The sequence below is a fragment of the Nasonia vitripennis genome, chromosome 2 (assembly GCF_009193385.2).
Source record: "Nasonia vitripennis strain AsymCx chromosome 2, Nvit_psr_1.1, whole genome shotgun sequence".
Classification (NCBI taxonomy): Eukaryota; Metazoa; Arthropoda; class Insecta; order Hymenoptera; family Pteromalidae; genus Nasonia; species Nasonia vitripennis.
In genome coordinates this window covers 9861174-9877384 of record NC_045758.1, presented here as the reverse complement: position 1 = coordinate 9877384, position 16211 = coordinate 9861174, and the positions used below count along the sequence as shown (strand labels likewise).

At 36.7% G+C, this 16211-nt stretch overlaps 6 protein-coding genes and 1 pseudogene across 7 annotated transcripts in view; 3 read left to right on the top strand and 4 right to left on the bottom strand.

Annotated features, from left to right (window-relative positions):
* The window catches only part of LOC100123879 (matrix metalloproteinase-24), a 151696-nt gene extending 146562 nt beyond the window's left edge, over positions 1-5134 (bottom strand). Inside the window, exon 1 of the mRNA XM_031923727.2 lies at positions 5022-5134. The gene's annotated coding sequence lies outside the window, so the exon portion shown is untranslated. The remainder of the gene's footprint in view (positions 1-5021) is intronic.
* LOC100123889 lies at positions 131-3635 on the top strand (annotated as a pseudogene).
* Positions 3723-6815, top strand: LOC100123893 (beta-glucuronidase). Its single transcript, XM_001607611.5, has 10 exons — positions 3723-3932; positions 4159-4257; positions 4334-4510; positions 4591-4823; positions 4898-5177; positions 5364-5638; positions 5718-5979; positions 6054-6242; positions 6330-6468; positions 6549-6815. Exons 1-10 carry the CDS (start codon positions 3762-3764, stop codon positions 6713-6715), a joined length of 1992 nt encoding a protein of 663 aa, XP_001607661.3. The 5' UTR covers positions 3723-3761; the 3' UTR covers positions 6716-6815.
* On the bottom strand, positions 6205-7757 carry LOC100123896 (zinc finger HIT domain-containing protein 3). The gene is made up of 3 exons (XM_001607614.6): positions 7320-7757; positions 6334-7198; positions 6205-6258 (listed from the first exon to the last, which is right to left on the bottom strand). The coding sequence occupies exons 1-2, from the start codon at positions 7391-7393 to the stop codon at positions 6856-6858; spliced, it is 417 nt and encodes a 138-aa protein (XP_001607664.1). The 5' UTR covers positions 7394-7757; the 3' UTR covers positions 6205-6258; positions 6334-6855.
* On the top strand, positions 7361-10721 carry LOC100679150 (putative leucine-rich repeat-containing protein DDB_G0290503). 2 transcript variants are annotated; one of them, XM_008214588.3, is made up of 12 exons: positions 7361-7611; positions 8059-8325; positions 8388-8539; positions 8604-8791; positions 8879-9035; positions 9109-9202; positions 9269-9348; positions 9432-9501; positions 9564-10073; positions 10180-10251; positions 10335-10409; positions 10478-10721. In XM_008214588.3, exons 2-12 carry the CDS (start codon positions 8071-8073, stop codon positions 10574-10576), a joined length of 1752 nt encoding a protein of 583 aa, XP_008212810.1. In that variant the 5' UTR covers positions 7361-7611; positions 8059-8070; the 3' UTR covers positions 10577-10721. The 2 variants fall into 2 exon arrangements, with proteins under 2 accessions (XP_008212810.1, XP_003424059.2); XM_003424011.4 differs by lacking the exon at positions 7361-7611 and adding an exon at positions 7847-7918.
* LOC100677899 lies at positions 10713-12461 on the bottom strand. The gene is made up of 5 exons (XM_003424073.4): positions 12031-12461; positions 11806-11948; positions 11586-11723; positions 11122-11500; positions 10713-11044 (listed from the first exon to the last, which is right to left on the bottom strand). The coding sequence occupies exons 1-5, from the start codon at positions 12128-12130 to the stop codon at positions 10962-10964; spliced, it is 843 nt and encodes a 280-aa protein (XP_003424121.1). The 5' UTR covers positions 12131-12461; the 3' UTR covers positions 10713-10961.
* LOC107980632 (putative ankyrin repeat protein RF_0381) lies at positions 12341-15719 on the bottom strand. Its single transcript, XM_016981576.3, has 2 exons — positions 14051-15719; positions 12341-13754 (listed from the first exon to the last, which is right to left on the bottom strand). The coding sequence occupies exons 1-2, from the start codon at positions 14546-14548 to the stop codon at positions 12960-12962; spliced, it is 1293 nt and encodes a 430-aa protein (XP_016837065.1). The 5' UTR covers positions 14549-15719; the 3' UTR covers positions 12341-12959.
* Between the last annotated feature and the right edge of the window lie 492 nt (positions 15720-16211).

Here is a 16211-nt window from a genome sequence, read left to right as displayed (position 1 = left end):
CGGCGTGACGTGCGATAGCGCTGAAACTCAAAACAAATGTAGGTCGAGAGCCCTTAAATATTTTAAGCAAATAATGCCGCACAGCGCGGGAGAAAGATTGTACACGCACGTGGACTCGCGCGCGGCCAACATGTTCGGCTACCAGTCGATTTTGAACTTTTTCGCTCTATTCCTGGAAATCACCGGACTCGCGACTGACGATCCCCCACTGACGCCACTTCCGGGACTGCTGTTTCCCTGCGAGAGCGAGACCCGCGAGGTGAGCGAAAGCGACATTCGAATTTTCGAATTTTTGCTATATCCTGAAGTGTTGTGTCCGAGTGCGTGAATTTTGTTTGAAAAGCTTGGAAAATTCAAAAGTGAGCCTTAGAAAAAGAACACGAGATTAATCAGTTGCTCATTTTATAAAAAACGCGGCGGCAGTATAGCGTCGGAAACTGGATTCGTCCGGGCGCTGCAGCCGCATATAAGTCCGGAATCCCTTTGTGCTTTTACTCGGTCAAATGCGAGCGCTCCCGCTTCTTTCGCGAAAACACATTAAATTCGCGCCGAGCTCATTTAGTGCGTCTGGTTTATTGTGGCAATCGCGTTATTTGTATTATTAGATACAATACGTGTGATAAATTCTAGATTAAATGATTCTATAAAACGGAAAAAGATTGCCTGTGCGAAAGTATAACATCGAAATAACGAACGCTTTCAACTGCGGCATAGAATCTGTTATAAATGTGTAAATCGATACGAAGCCAGAATATTATTGGCGTCAATTTTCTTGCGACACCAGATATCACGGATGCTAAATGAATTGCGAGCATCCAATATCATGTTGGTTTATGTATCGATGTAAAAATGAGTGTAACTCGAATAAATTGAATTGAAATCGACGAGATATACAATTTCTTTTTCTCATAATTTGTTTGTCTCAGGTCAAATCACTCGATGGGTTTTGGGGCTTTCTTGCACCACCAGCTATGGATGCGCAAAGGGGCTACTCGCACGCTTGGTACATGCAAGACCTTTCGAAGGTATAAATACTGCTACTAATCATTAAAAGGGTAGTACATTGCTAACTCGTTATCAGGCAGGCAAAGTAACCCAAATGCCAGACCCGTCGACCTACAACGACATAACAACGTCGAGCGCTTTGCGGGACCACGTGGGGCCTGTTTGGTACGAGAAGAGATTTTACGTGCCGGTAGCTTGGAAGGACAAACGAGTTTTTCTCAGATTCGGCTCTGTCAATTATCTCGCACAGGTGGTAAGTATACCCTGTTAATTTTGCAATACACGTCACATAAATCACGGCAACAGCTTCCGGTTTCAGTGGCTGAACGGACACTTTATGACGAATCACGAAATGGGTCACTTGCCCTTCGAAGCCGAAATAACATCGGAAGTTATATTCAGCGGGAAAAATCGTATCACCATAGCGGTCGATAACGTGCTTCTTCAGACGAGTGTACCTCAGGGCAAAATTCGAGATGTGGAGGTCGACAATGCCACCGTCAAAGTGCAGACTTACACCTTTGACTTTTTTAACTACGCCGGAATACACAGGTTGTACTACTTAATCGATGTAATAATTTTACAGAACCATCGATTATACAAAACTCTGTTGAATTTGAATTTCAGGCCCGTTCTATTGCACGCCAAGCCGAAAGCTTACATCGACGACATCAGCGTGAATACGAAGGTGATAAACGACATCGGAGTTATCAAATATAAAATCAGCATAGCCGGATTAAAGCCGAACGAGAGCTACGCGTGCGACGTTAATCTCGTCGACGTCGACAACAAACGCGTTGTCAAAGGATTATTGGCCGGCAATGAGGGAGTGCTGAAAGTCGTGTCGCCGAATCTCTGGTGGCCTCGATCGATGGACGAGAATCCCGGCTATGTGTACACTTTGGAGGTGAATACACAAAATTATGATTATCGAGTGAGGTTTAATTTTTATGAAAAAAAAAAAACAATCGTGCAACAGGTGATACTTCGTGTGACGAACTCCACCGAGAGGGACGTGTACAGATTGCCGATAGGTATACGAAGCTTGGAATAGACCCATAATTCTCTTTTGATCAAAGGAAAACCGATTTACTTTCGGGGATTCGGTAGGCACGAGGATTCGGCGATCAGAGGAAGAGGTCTGGACCTGCCGACCGTCGCAAGAGATCACGAACTGCTCGCGTGGATCGACGCGAATTCGTACAGGACCAGCCACTATCCCTACAGCGAAGAAGTTCTCGACGTCGCGGACAGGTGAGTATGGGACAACTGTGCTTTTTTCTCTCGGGAATACGATCTTCGGTAAAATTGAGCTATGCTATGCCAAGAATGGGCTTCCTCGTCATCGACGAGTGCCCTTCCGTGGACACTGAGAACTACAATGTATTGCTGCTCGAAAGACACAAGATATCCCTGTCGGAGCTGATTAGACGGGACAAAAATCGGCCGTCGGTCATCATGTGGTCCGTGGCTAACGAGCCCAAAACAGGAAATTACGAGGCAAGCTGGTACTTCAAACAGGTGACCCAGCATACGAGGTACCTCGACAAGACGCGCCCGATCACGATGGCCTTGGCGACGTCTCCAAATGTAAGCGAATTTTATTTTTCTTCAACGGTGAAATAGCCATCTCGTGATTTTATTTTGAAGGAAGATTACGCAGGCAAATACCTAGACATCATAAGTTTCAACCGGTACAACGGCTGGTACTCGAATCCCGGAAAAATTGACATGATCACGAGGAAAGTCGTGGCCGAAGCGCAAACTTGGCACAAAAAGTACAAGAAGCCTGTGATAATGGCCGAATACGGCGCTGATACTATGATTGGATTGCACGAGGTAGATTTTTTATCCTCTATACATATATACCTACATCGATTTAAAAAACGTATTATATCTTAAAAGTAACGTTCCAGTTACCGGAGTACATCTGGAGCGAGGAATATCAAATGGAAGTGATGTCGAGGCATTTCGAAGCTTTCGACCAATTGAGAGCTCAAGGATTTTTCATTGGCGAATTCATATGGAACTTTGCTGATTTTCGAACGGCGCAGAGTATGAAAAACCTGATCAGACTTCGTATACATTGCGTATAAATGTAATATAGAAAATTAAAGTAAAAATCCTTTTTAGCGTACACCAGAGTAGGAGGTAACAGAAAAGGGGTTTTCACGAGAGACAGGCAACCGAAGATGGTAGCTCACCACGTCAGAAGAAGATATCGATCTCTGAGCATCGAACTGGACAACGCGAGTTTATCCGACAACATTGGAAATTACATTTCTTCCTTCTATTCCTGAATTTTTCATACGAGATTTTCCAAAGTAAATTGTGAGACTGGCTCCGGATGTTGTTACACCCTTATCTTTCTGACGAATATGTCTTATGATGATCAGGCTTCATTTTTTTTTTTTAATATTGGACATCAAATCACGAAGTTGTGTTTAAATTATAAATTGAGCTCCATTTTTGTAATTGAAAGTTCAATTCAGGAAATGAAAAATTTTTATTGCGTTATTATAAAATTCGTTTCTGCATTCTGTTACAAATGCATTAAATTTATTTGAATGAAATAATTGATGATATTTCATTAAAAAAAAAAGAACAAATAGAAACACGTGATAATTATTCAATATTTAGCCGATAAAGAAAATGCAACAGTTCTACTTGTTGAGCCTTGAAATGACGACAGGTAAGGAAACGCGACTATGTATACAATTCATTTACAGTTCAAAGTGTTCAAAGTATAGAGAAATATGGCTGTTGCTCATGGCACTGGAATCGCGTTAGAAGTCGCCAATGGAAAGAAAAAAAGTATGTTTGGAAAGTATTTTGGGAGTTATAGTTCCGGTGATTTAACAAAAGTTGAACCAACTACTACAAAATTGCCAGGACTGCTTTATCCAAGAGAAAGTGAATCTCGTGAGGTATGACACATGTAGTGGCATTGGGAAAATTCATCAAAACAAAAACACTTGTTGTGATTGCAATGTTAGGTTAAGGCTCCAGTTAACTAACGTTGTAAATGATATAGAATTGTTTATCTTGATGAAAAAACTTCATTGTCCATCTTGACGTGTGCATTCCAAATAACTAGAATCAATTAACATGTACAGGTGGCATTCGTTAAAGAGTAGTCCTTGGTCTTTTTAGGTTAAATCTCTTGACGGTTTCTGGGACTTTGTTATTCCTCCAGCAGACGATGTTCAAAAAGGTCACAGAGAACTTTGGCACACAGACACTTTGTCCAAGGTACTTAAAGTACACACTTGTTAATTTTGAAATAACACAATGCAATGACAATGATTAGGAATGTCGATTTTTTTAGTTTGACAATGTCATTCAAATGCCAGTGCCCTCCTCTTACAATGATATCACAACTTCTTCTGCCCTTCGTGATCACATTGGTCCAGTTTGGTATGAAAAGTCATTTTTCATACCATCGTCTTGGAAAAGTGAGAGGGTATTCCTGAGGTTTGGATCCGTCAATTACTTGGCCCAAGTAGTAAGTTGTCTTGTAACTGCTTACTCAAATCCTCAAATATTGTTGTTTTTACAAAATTTTAAATACCTATTGCATTACAGTGGCTAAATGGTGACTTACTGACAAATCACGAAATAGGACATCTGCCATTTGAGGCTGAAATCACTACATTCATAGTTTTTGGAGGTAAAAATCGCGTTACCGTTGCTGTAGACAATAGCCTCCTCAAAACTACTGTGCCTCAAGGAAAAATTGTTAGCATGGAGTCTGACAATGGACCTGTCAAAGTACAAACTTATAGTTTCGACTTTTTTAATTATGCTGGTATCCATAGGTATAGTATTGCAAGTTGCTTATCTCCTAATACCCAAATTAAATTAATTTATCATCTTAATTTTTGTATTGAAGGCCTGTCTTATTGCATACAAAACCAAAAATATATATAGAAGATATCACTATCACCACAGAACTGGCTGGTGATGTTGGTATCATTAATTATATGATTGAAATAGCAGGATTAGAAGAGACTGACCTTCCTATATGTCATGTGAATCTCATTGATGCTAATAATCAATTTGCTACTGATGGACCACACATTGGAATTCAAGGAATCATTGAGATTAAATCTCCAAAATTATGGTGGCCTCGATCTATGAATGAAAACCCTGGTTATCTTTACACATTTGAAGTAACTTAAAAACAATTAGTAAATCTACACCAGAATTCTATTAACTCTTTTGCAAATCTTGTACAGTGACATTTTTTTGTGAGTCTCCACTTAAAAACATTATACATCTTTTTGCAAAAGATTAATTTTATTTTGGTACATAAGTTTATTGAAATGCATATACCTGTACTCATGTAAAAAACTCAGGTTGCAGTTACGACGTCAAACTCTCCCAAAATAGACATCTACAGACTTCCTATTGGTATTCGAAACATTGAATGGACCACTTCATCATTTCTGATAAACAATAAGCCAGTTTATTTTCGTGGGTTTGGAAGACATGAGGATTCTGCAATAAGAGGACGTGGTTTAGATTTGGTTACTGTAGCCAGAGATCATGAATTACTTAAATGGATTGGTGCAAATGCTTACCGCACTAGTCACTATCCTTACAGTGATGAAGTTCTTGACATGGCTGATAAGTATGCTGTTTCCGTGAATAAGATTATTATTAACCTGCATAACGTTTGCTCTATTGATCAAATGAACATTTTATTCAAGACTTGGATTTCTTATCATCGATGAGTGTCCATCTGTGGACACAGAAAGTTATTCTTCAACTTTGCTTAAAAAGCACAAAAGGTCTTTGTCAGAATTAATCAGAAGGGATAAAAATAGACCTTCTGTAGTGATGTGGTCTATTGCAAATGAACCAAGAACTCAACATCGCAATGCTTCTTCTTATTTTAAGCAAATAGTTCAGCACACTAAGTCACTTGATTCTACTCGTCCAGTTACAATTGCAATAGCAGTATCATCCAGTGTAAGTCAAAACATACGATACCTATAAATTAAAAAAATATAGATTGAATATACTAATCTAATTAAATTTTTAAGGAGGATAAAGTGGGCCAATACCTTGATGTGATAAGTTTTAATAGATACAATGCTTGGTATTCAAATCCTGGAAGACTGGACATGATAACTAAACGAATAGTCACAGAAGCTCAAGCTTGGCACAATAAATATAAGAAACCAGTATTAATGTCAGAATATGGTGCAGATACGATGCAAGGATTGCATGAGGTAAGCAATGTTTTTTCTGCAAAACAATCATTATTTATCATATGTTTTCTGACAAATTTATTCAATATGCATCTCGTTTTAAAAAAGTTACCAGAATATATTTGGAGTGAAGAATATCAGACGCAACTGATATCAAAACATTTTAAAGCTTTTGATTTATTAAGAGCTGAAGGTTTTTTTATTGGAGAGTTCATTTGGAGCTTTGCAGATTTTAGAACAGCGCAAAGTATACTGCATTATCATATTTAAGTTTTAAACATTTAATTAACAGAACTTACACTAAGCACATTCAATCAATTTTTACAGCTTACACAAGAGTTGGAGGAAATAAAAAAGGAGTGTTTACTAGAGACAGACAACCAAAGATGGTGGCTCATCACATTCGTAAAAGATACCATGCTTTAGGAGCTGAACAAGATGAGTCGAAACTTCCTAATGATCTCGAGAACTACATATCCTCACATTATCTTTAATGACGATATTATTTATTAGTAGGTTGTATATTTTTGTAAACAAATAAATTATCTTTGTATTCTAATATATTTTATGTGAAATAAAATTTCTAAAAAATAATGTCTATGCATGAGAAATTTGTCTCCTTAAAATTACTTTTTTAGCATGGCTTCTCTTCATCTGGTGGCTCAACAATTTTTAAGCAGGCATCGGCTAATTCAACAAATACAGGTTCTATCATAGCTTTTGCTATAGCCTTTGTCGGATCTTTGTCTGTCAGAACGGATGAAATTATATCTCTAACTTGAGGATTTTTCAGACAATTTTTCACCTCTTCACTGTAACGTAACTGTTCAAGTTTGTCAATAGGAACAGTATCTTCTGTAGGAAAATCGTAGGACATGTCACTTTTCTTTACTGGACTTTCGCTCTCACTGCAGATTTTTACTTCAGTATTTTCTTTGCAATTATCTCTGTGTTTATTGCAGCAAACTACTGAGCAACTGAAAGAAAAGCAGATTTGTAAAATGAATTTGTCAATGTAAAACTTTCTAATCACGCAATAATTAATTTTCTTCAAATAGTACAAATGAAAAGAAACAGAAGCTCCTTTCTAATACTTACTACGTTTGTTTACATTTCGGACACTTATATTTCGCGTCTTTGTTTTCACAAACGCAGCAGATTTTAATGCTCATTTTTAGACTATTTCTTAATGATTGTTATTTCGAATTTTCAACGGTAAACCTATATAATTCTTCTACTAACTAATAATAACAACCAGCGGCAAAATTATCACGTTCAGCACGTGCGAACATAAGTACCGCTCCTTCACTTGCCATAAATGCATTTGAAAAGTTTCTAACCTAACAAAAGTTGCAATGTGAATTGTGAACGCCTGCGCAACGATTTCCCGGTTAGCATATAAATATCACTAGATTTGAAACTGAGTATTATCATGATTTATATTTATTTTATTTATGTATATGTACTTTTCTTTTAAAGTCATAAATCTACTTTTACCCGCAGTTTGGCGCTTTTTTCGTTATATACATTTTTAATTTATTAAATGGCCAAGGGCGGCGCTTTTTTCCGTTAAAAATCCGCGAATTCGAATTTTGTTCTACAGGTGTTTTTTGAAAAGATACCTATAAGTAACGGCCTTTTTTTATCCTCATTTTTATTCAGCCGTTGAAAAGCGAATCCGCTTAAAATCTATCACGGTAGGATATTTAATATAAAGCGTAAATTAATAGCTATAGTTGTAAATAACTGATAAGTTATCATTGATCAATGATTTTTAAATATATACGTTGTAAATGAAGCTGCCCTGCACTAAACTTGTTTTATTTTTACTTTTTAGGCTTAAGAAATCATGGAGAATAATCCATCAGGAAACAAACGAAATTACGGAAATTCACCACATCCTAATTCTCCACGTAAAGCTCAGAAAGTAGACTGGCAACAAAATGCACCAACATCAAGTTCTTCACCTAAAAAGACTGCTGCAGTTCTGCAAAATTTGTCTAAGTCTACTTCATCGACAACACTTAATAGCAAAATGAGCAATGCTGCAAAGTTAAGACAACAGTTTATAGAAGAAGTGAAGGACATTGAGCTTTCTTTGAAGGTAAGGACCATTGGAACAAATTCTGTGCCAAAAGTCACTCAATATGTTGCCTGTGCTTATAGGAAACCATCAAGAATTATAAGTCAAAAATATCAGAAGCCGAAAAGAAGTCTGCATTTATTACAGAAAAATTGAGAGAAAAGAATAAACTTTTATGTCATAAAAGTGAAATTATATTTACCAAAGAGCGAGAGAATAAAATCCTTCGAGAAAAGTAAGTTTTACTACTTAAGTGCATATTTCCAAATCTTTGATCTAATATTCATTTCTTTCATTAGAGTGTTGGAATTATACGATTATCAAAAAATAGTTTTTGAGAATATGGAAGACATATCAAATACCCTTGGAGCGCAGAAGGATTTATCAGATAATTTGCAAAATGTATATGATTCAGTGATGATAATGCAACAAAATACCAATGAAATGTTGGAAGAAAAGCTTAACGAGATAACTCCAGACCAGAACTGTAAAAATTAATATTTCCTAAATTAAATTTTCATTACCAGTTTAGAATGGGATAATTTTCTTGAGAGTTGTTTTGTTTAATTTATAGATTGTGATGATTTGACTGAACTAAATATGAAAATCAACGAGCTGGAAAAAAATATTCACCAAAATGAAAATTTGAACCACGAATTGGAATCAAAAATAAAAGCAGCAAAACATAACAAACAGGAGGAGCAAAAAATGATCAATGACTTGGATAAGAAGTAAGCTTTACAAGTAAATTATAAAGTTTGGTACCCTTTAAACAATTACTAAAAAAAATTTTGTTTTGAAAAGAATAAATGAAGTGGAGACAAGGAATAATTTGATGAAACAGAATGCTGAAAAAGAAAAAAATGATTTACTGCAAGAAATCAACAATTTAAAACAAGTAAGTACATACTTCAATATTCTTAAAAAAGTTTATAAAACTTTTGATTAAAAAATTAAATAAAAGGAAGAGAAAACTCAGACTGTAAAAATGACTGAATTAGATAGTACCATTTCCAAATTGGAACAAGAACTACAATCGAACAGGTAATTGAGAAAGATCATGAAAAAACTTAATTTACCAATAAAAATAAAAAGTTTATAGATACTCAACTATTATGTAATTTCAGAATGCAAGACAATGAGGTAGGATTGGAAATAAATCAAATTAATGATGAAATCAAGTCGTTATCTGAAGAGGTAAAAACATCATTATCTTCATATTTTAATTAGGCACTCTAAAATAAATTATGTCTTTACAGAATGAAAAACTTAAAAAAAATCGCTGCAAAGAGGATGAGGAACAAGCAGTTACTTTACAACAACTTAAAGAACAGTTAAAACTTTCACAATCTAAATTAGCATCCATAAAACAGAAAGAGAATCAAGTTTCAAATGTGTTGAAAACTAAAAATGAAGAATTACGTACTAAATTAAAAGGTTACGATGGAATAGAAGTAAAGGTACAGAAACTTGATTTGGCAGTGAACAAAGAACAAGAAGCTATAACGCAAATTACCGAAGAATCTGAGAGTAAAATCAGAGAATATAACAATAAAATAAAATTGATTGAAAAAGACATTATTGAAGTGAAAATGAAAATAAAGCAAAAAGAAAGTAAAGTGCAAGAATCTACAGAAAAGATAAGATCATTAGAGGAGGAAGTACTTCAGTTAAATGAAAAGTTGACAGCTAACTTAAATATGAGAAAAAAGAATACAGAAAAGCAAGTTGTTGGTCCATCCGGTTTACCTGAATTATTTACATCAGATGTAAGGTTCAAAATACTATCATAGTATTCAGTCTCAAACTTGATTTCAATACATTTATAAATGTATCACAACAGCATTTGATTAGACTTATTCAATTTGTTTTAAGGGCATTCATAATGCAGAGAAGCAGAAAAATCGAAAAAAGTTATACACTCCAACATTGGCAGATGATGATTTGGTATGAATGCATATTGCTGATTAAAAAGTAACTGTGTCATCAAATTTTGTCACTTTTAATATTTACTTTATACTTTGTTTTAGGAAATTGATTCCCTTTCCATTGAAGATCAGTTGAATCACTTGACTCAATCAAAATCATCTAATTCACACTCACCGGTAAGTAGAGTTTAAAATAATAACAAGTAATGTAAGTGATTTTTTCCCTTAAACATTTATGTCTATAGGAAAAAAGTAAAAGATTTTTCAAGAATTCAACTCTTTCACAAGCAAAATCTAAAAAAGAATCTACCCCTCGTGGTAGAGGAAGAGCAAAGAGAAATTGAAAAGCATACCTTCAAAATTAAACATTTTTACAACAATCAGTTACGGTAATGATAAAAATAATAATATACATATATTGGTGTGAAAAATGAAGGGGGAACATTGAAATTGTTTGAGAAAATGATTTTAAACATGACATATTATATACTAAAAATAATAATTTAATTTAAAGTCAAAACTGCATTTGTTGCAAACATACATATATATTAGACAAAGCAGTATATAGTATAATAGTAATTTCATTTTGAAAAATATACTCTTGAAGGACAAATGAAAAGATTTGTGAACAATACATATAAATATAGAATAAATTCATTGACTTTCAGATAAGTCAAAGTTAACTAAACTCACTTTACACTAACTTTTAAGCGAAACATAAGATACTGATTATTTTGTAAATTTGTAGCCATATCTTCTCATTAAAACCTTTCTAGCTGTATTCTGCTTGGCAGTCTTTTTTGACGATGCAGCTAGAAAATGAAATCTTGTTTAAAATCATTGTATGTAAATTGAATAATAAGAGATAAATCTATGATGAATAACTTACGTTCTCCAACATATTCTATTCCATCAACAATTAATGAAAACGTAAAAGGTGGAACGTTTGAATTCACTTTTAAGTCTTGGAATTCTAAATTAGTTCCCAACAATGAATTCAATAAAACAATTGTATTTGTTTTCTGAGGCAGTACATTTTTGTCTGTTGCTTCAGGCTTGCACAGGTTTTGTCTTGCATCATCTTTAATTTTTGGTGTACTGGTAGCTCTAGATTGAGAATTTTTGTTTTCCTCATGCTTCAAAGGTGACTCATAATCAGTTTTAGTATTATCTTTGCACGAACTTCGTGATGCATAATACAGTAACCATTCTTCAATGAGCTTAAACATTGCAAAACTGCCTAGTAACTGCCACTCTGCTGTGTTGCACTATAATATTGCATGATTAACTTACATTAACTTACAACATTCACTAGTATGAATGATAAATAATCAAAGTTATAAGATAAATTACCAGAATATAATCATTATTATCATTGGTCATGGAAGATATAATTGTATCGACAAAAAAATCTTTCAGTGCATTTTCTGTTGCTGCCTGTTTTGCAAGAGACTCTGATTTTCCTATTCCCATATAAGTTGAACCATCAACCTGAAATTAAAAGACAATATGCTAAGCCTGAAGATAAAATATTAAAAGATTTTACGATCTCCTATTCCCATATAAGTCTCACCTCAACATAAGCATTTATTTTACCATCCAAACTTGGCCTGGTAATAAAAACCAATCCAGGTTTTAATTCATTCAAAACATCTATGGAATCTCTTGGAACAAAAAGTCCAGTATCAGAAGTTACGTCTTTGACGTGTTTCTTATCTGTGAATAGAACAAAAAACAAATGTAAGAGAATAGCATGAATTTCGTACGCGCTATAGGATAATACTTTGCAAAAACCGACTTAATCTCGGCGACGTCGACGTTGAACTATTGTTGCTGCTCGACGAGACATCGGTTGAACGATTGAAGCTACTACTGAGGGAATCGTTGGACGTAGACATATCCGGCGAAGATTTAAACGCCAATTTTATCGCACTATCTTGGAAATACGTTTTTCCAAATCGAGACGTTAGGTAAATTATTTATTAGTATTGGCCCGCGAGCGTTTAAATACACCCACACTTCACTAGATTTTCAATGCGAGGAAGTAGGACCGCACAAAGCCGTGTAAAACGTGACTGAGTAGAAAAAACAAAGGAAACATACAGAAATTTTTCTCTCCTACAGCTCACGCGTCCACACACTGGCACAAAGCTATGCCTAATGGCTCTTTCAAGAGGACATTTTGATTGTAAACACGCGGAGCGGTGCAGGTCGCGCGCAACAAAACGCGAAGTAAATAAAATAAATGCCGGCCTCAGCACCTCCGACGATGCGGGGCAGGGGGGGGGGGGAACAAAGAGAGAGAGAGAGAGATATATATATGGAGAGTAGGCCGCTCGTCAGCTGTTGGCGCAACGGCCGACAAGTCGAGACACGTGAGATCCGTTTAACCAATAGCTTTGGAGCATATAGAGAAAAGCGGGAATGCGTTTGAATTTACGAACGCGGGTACTTATATCAAAGTCCTCAAAACCAATAACTATCGAAATGAGAATGAGTTGATAACTGCTGACTTATGATGTGGTAGTACCTATTGTAAAAAAGGAGCGGGTGATGGGATTGGATTTTTCGAGTTGTTATTTATACGCTAGCTTTAGTAATAATGTAAAAATCTTTTTATTTCTAAATATCACATAATATTCTGAATACATAAACACAAAATTTATTTAATATAAACTAGTTTCTAGCTATATGTACGTTTTTGAAATATCAATTCGATAACGGTTGTCACTGCTGCCTCAAGGTGCATTTTCTTATTCCGCAGTCAAATATACAACGAACCAAATTTCTAACAATAAGGTCAGGCAAGGTATAATAAGCAGCCTCGTTAATGTCGTCCTCCTGTTGCAGCATAGAGTCGTGGTAGTGTTTCGCGCGCTCGAAGGCTATGCGTATGTCATTGCCATACATTGAAAAGTCTTTTAGATTGTACCGCTCGAACCTAGTCTCGAAGTCTTGGTGCCGCATAAGCTTTGCTATGCGACAGTGACATGTGGTCAACAGGTCGTACAATGAGCAGTTCTTGATGATTATCATATCTCTCGTCATAGCCGCACATCGGATGCAGTTTTGATAAAACTCCCAGATCTTCGGATGCTCCCTGAGGACCCCCTCGTCCTTCATTACGGTCGACGGGGGCAAGGAAATCTTCTTCAACGCTGTGGCTTTGACCATCAGAGCAATATCTGAGTTTAGATAACCATTCCAGTAGATCCAGCCTCTCAAATTTTGATTAACGAGAGCAACGGCTGTATTGCCCTTGTTATCCTCGGCGAACAGATCTGCGCCGGCGTCCAGAAGCAGCTTGATGCACTGCCTGTTGGAGTCGGCCAATCGCTTTTCGCAGGCGGCGTGCAACGCAGTTTGACCTCCGTTGTTTCTCATGTCAACGTTTGCTCCGCGTTCGAGAAGAGTTTTCAACAGGATTGGGGAACCACCTCCTACAGCCGCAAAATAAAGCGGAAAGTTGCCATTTTCCGCTTGCGCATCAATGTTGGCGCCTTTGTCCAAGAGGAGCTTCACCTAGAAAAAGCGAACGCCGTTTTATATATATGCTTACTTACTTATTGAGAGAATGAAATTTTTATTGGCAATTTTTATTTTTAGACTTCCTTAGACGCGCATGCGCACTACACGAGAGTCAATCGCATAGCGTCACCGGTCACATCTACGAATCTTTGTAGCGTTTCGGCAGGGCTGCCAATGTAATTCAGTTTTTGCTAGCAGACTTCACCTAACCTCAAAAGCGAAAATACATTGGCAGCGCTGCATTATGTAGGGAAATAATAAAATATAGGCGTATACATTGTTACAATTACCAATTCGAGTTTACGATACTGGACGGCAACGTGTATCGGCTGCTGCTTAGTGTCGTTCTCTCTATCGTCGATCAAGACGCCCTTAGCGATCAAGGTTTTGACTAGGTCGACGTGGCCATCTATCTGAGAAGTCCATATTCGTATTAAGTAATGTAGAGCATTCCAACCATCAACGTTTCTAGCGGTTGGATTGGCCCCATATCTCATCACCAAAGGGAGCAGCCTTTTGGCTTGGCGACTTTTGGCTGCGGTTAGGAGTGGCGTCTCGCCGTTATAGTCCGCGGCATTGGGATTCGCTCCGTTCTCCAGAAAATATTCGACCAGCTCGATTAGGTCGTGTTCTAACGCCAGATGTAAGACGGTTTGTCTACTAGAGTTTCGAGATTTCAAGTCCACGCCACGTATTTTGCTCAAAAGGATAAGATCCTGGCTAGAAAGTGCATCTACTGTTCTTAGTATGAGAGCCCGAAGGTTGCTAGCCGTTAATGGATCGGCCATCGTTGCTTAAGTATTTCCGATGCTCACAAGTAGCTCCGCAAGGCTGCTAAAACTTTTCTTTCACAAAAACCTACCGTTCAAAAAATGAGAAAACTTATAAATCCGTGTCTGTCTCGAACCTTATAGCGTCGCTTTGAGAATACGACAAGTGATCCGGGCGGTGGACTAGGATAGACTAACGCACGCTTCTCTCCCCCGACGCGGCGTCGGATTCGCATGGTTTGTTAGGGTAGCTGCACAGTCAGGGGCGTCTTTAGGATTCATGGGGCTCTAGGCCCAGAATTTATCGGGGCCTTATTTAGAAAAATACAATACGTCACAGTCTTATACCTGCGGCCAGTATTGCCAATATTTGCAGGTCTGGGACGTACCGTTGCAACTGTAATAACGGAACGTATTAAGGCATGCGGGCGTACACCAGACAACATATCCAGGGGTGCGGTAGCGCCCCCCCCCCCCGATGGCAAGTATAAGTACTAGAGTATTATACGGGCTGTCGGGCGCACCGCAGTCCGCAACCTTATATTCTTTGAAATAGAGTTTTCTAACCTCTACAAAATATTTAAACATTCATATCTTATTCAAATACGTTGTTTTATCAGGCGAATCAATATTACTTTCAAAGATATTAAAAGAACTTTTAATTAAAAAAAGTTTTGTAAAAAATGAACGATCCGTTATCATTCTATAGCTGACCAAAATTTTGTGTTGTGTTCTTCTCTTTTCAATTTTTTTTCTTCTCCCAACTTCCGTTCTTATCCTCGAAACTTCTGTGGTATATATAATAAAAAGACGCATTCGGTGCATAGTATTTATTAAAATGAGTCCAGCTTTGCTACTCGGGGTTTTATGGGGTCGCTGAACACGAATATCGCGCGGGCAACGGCCTCCAAGGTACCTGGTGCCCAGGGTGGACAGTGTCAACGTCGTCTTTAAGAGTTTAAGGGGAATTTGCGGGTCACTTATCACTCCGTAGTTTATGAGGTATGTGTGGATACTGGTTGTAGGTATCGCTGTGGAGATTGTAGCGTGTACATCTATTTATTTTACAAATCTTATTTGACGGTTGCTTTTGAACTAAAACTAATACTCACTATTTTGACAACAACAGTTTGATGATTCTCTTTTAAGTTAGTGAGGTATGACGTAATATATCTATCAAGAGGGTAGTTTTTATTATAATAATTGATTACCCTTAAAAATTCGTGAAATCTTTAAATTAAAGCTTTCTCAAAAGGTAAAAGGCAGGCAAGTATAAACTGGTTTTTATTTACTATTAATTTTTTATTTGATGATGATATAATTCATTCAAATAATTATGACAATTACGTATTTGGAATAAATTTATTAAATTTTTCTTTAATACGATTTATAATTTCAATGTTTTCCTAACGTCATTGTTAATTTACTGGCTGTATTCTACACTACTTCTATACTTGCCTGCCTCTTACCTTTTGAGAAAGGTTTTATTTTAAAGATTATACTATACGTATAATACTGCACCCACTGAAGATCTGTTTCCCGCGCAAATGCAAAACATGATAGATGCACTATGATTGTGTACGCTTTAGCTTTAAATCATTTCTTTTCGAAATCATTGTTCGAATCGTCATTTTACGCAATTGCGAGAGTAAAACCGCGGAACGCGTACAGCAAAGTATGC

Coding starts and splice junctions, on each gene's coding strand:
- LOC100123893 (XM_001607611.5), top strand. CDS start 3,762: ATGGCTGTTGCTCATGGCACTGGAATCGCGTTAGAAGTCGCCAATGGA. Junction 5,178..5,363: donor GTTATCTTTACACATTTGAA/GTAACTTAAAAA, acceptor TAAAAAACTCAG/GTTGCAGTTACGACGTCAAA. Junction 6,469..6,548: donor AGATTTTAGAACAGCGCAAA/GTATACTGCATT, acceptor CAATTTTTACAG/CTTACACAAGAGTTGGAGGA.
- LOC100123896 (XM_001607614.6), bottom strand. CDS start 7,393: ATGAGCATTAAAATCTGCTGCGTTTGTGAAAACAAAGACGCGAAATAT. Junction 7,199..7,319: donor CCGAAATGTAAACAAACGTA/GTAAGTATTAGA, acceptor CTTTTCTTTCAG/TTGCTCAGTAGTTTGCTGCA.
- LOC100679150 (XM_008214588.3), top strand. CDS start 8,071: ATGGAGAATAATCCATCAGGAAACAAACGAAATTACGGAAATTCACCA. Junction 9,502..9,563: donor TCAAGTCGTTATCTGAAGAG/GTAAAAACATCA, acceptor ATGTCTTTACAG/AATGAAAAACTTAAAAAAAA. Junction 10,410..10,477: donor CATCTAATTCACACTCACCG/GTAAGTAGAGTT, acceptor TTATGTCTATAG/GAAAAAAGTAAAAGATTTTT.
- LOC100677899 (XM_003424073.4), bottom strand. CDS start 12,130: ATGTCTACGTCCAACGATTCCCTCAGTAGTAGCTTCAATCGTTCAACC. Junction 11,949..12,030: donor GTCGACGTCGCCGAGATTAA/GTCGGTTTTTGC, acceptor TTCTATTCACAG/ATAAGAAACACGTCAAAGAC. Junction 11,045..11,121: donor AATAGAATATGTTGGAGAAC/GTAAGTTATTCA, acceptor TTCATTTTCTAG/CTGCATCGTCAAAAAAGACT.
- LOC107980632 (XM_016981576.3), bottom strand. CDS start 14,548: ATGGCCGATCCATTAACGGCTAGCAACCTTCGGGCTCTCATACTAAGA. Junction 13,755..14,050: donor AGTATCGTAAACTCGAATTG/GTAATTGTAACA, acceptor CGCTTTTTCTAG/GTGAAGCTCCTCTTGGACAA.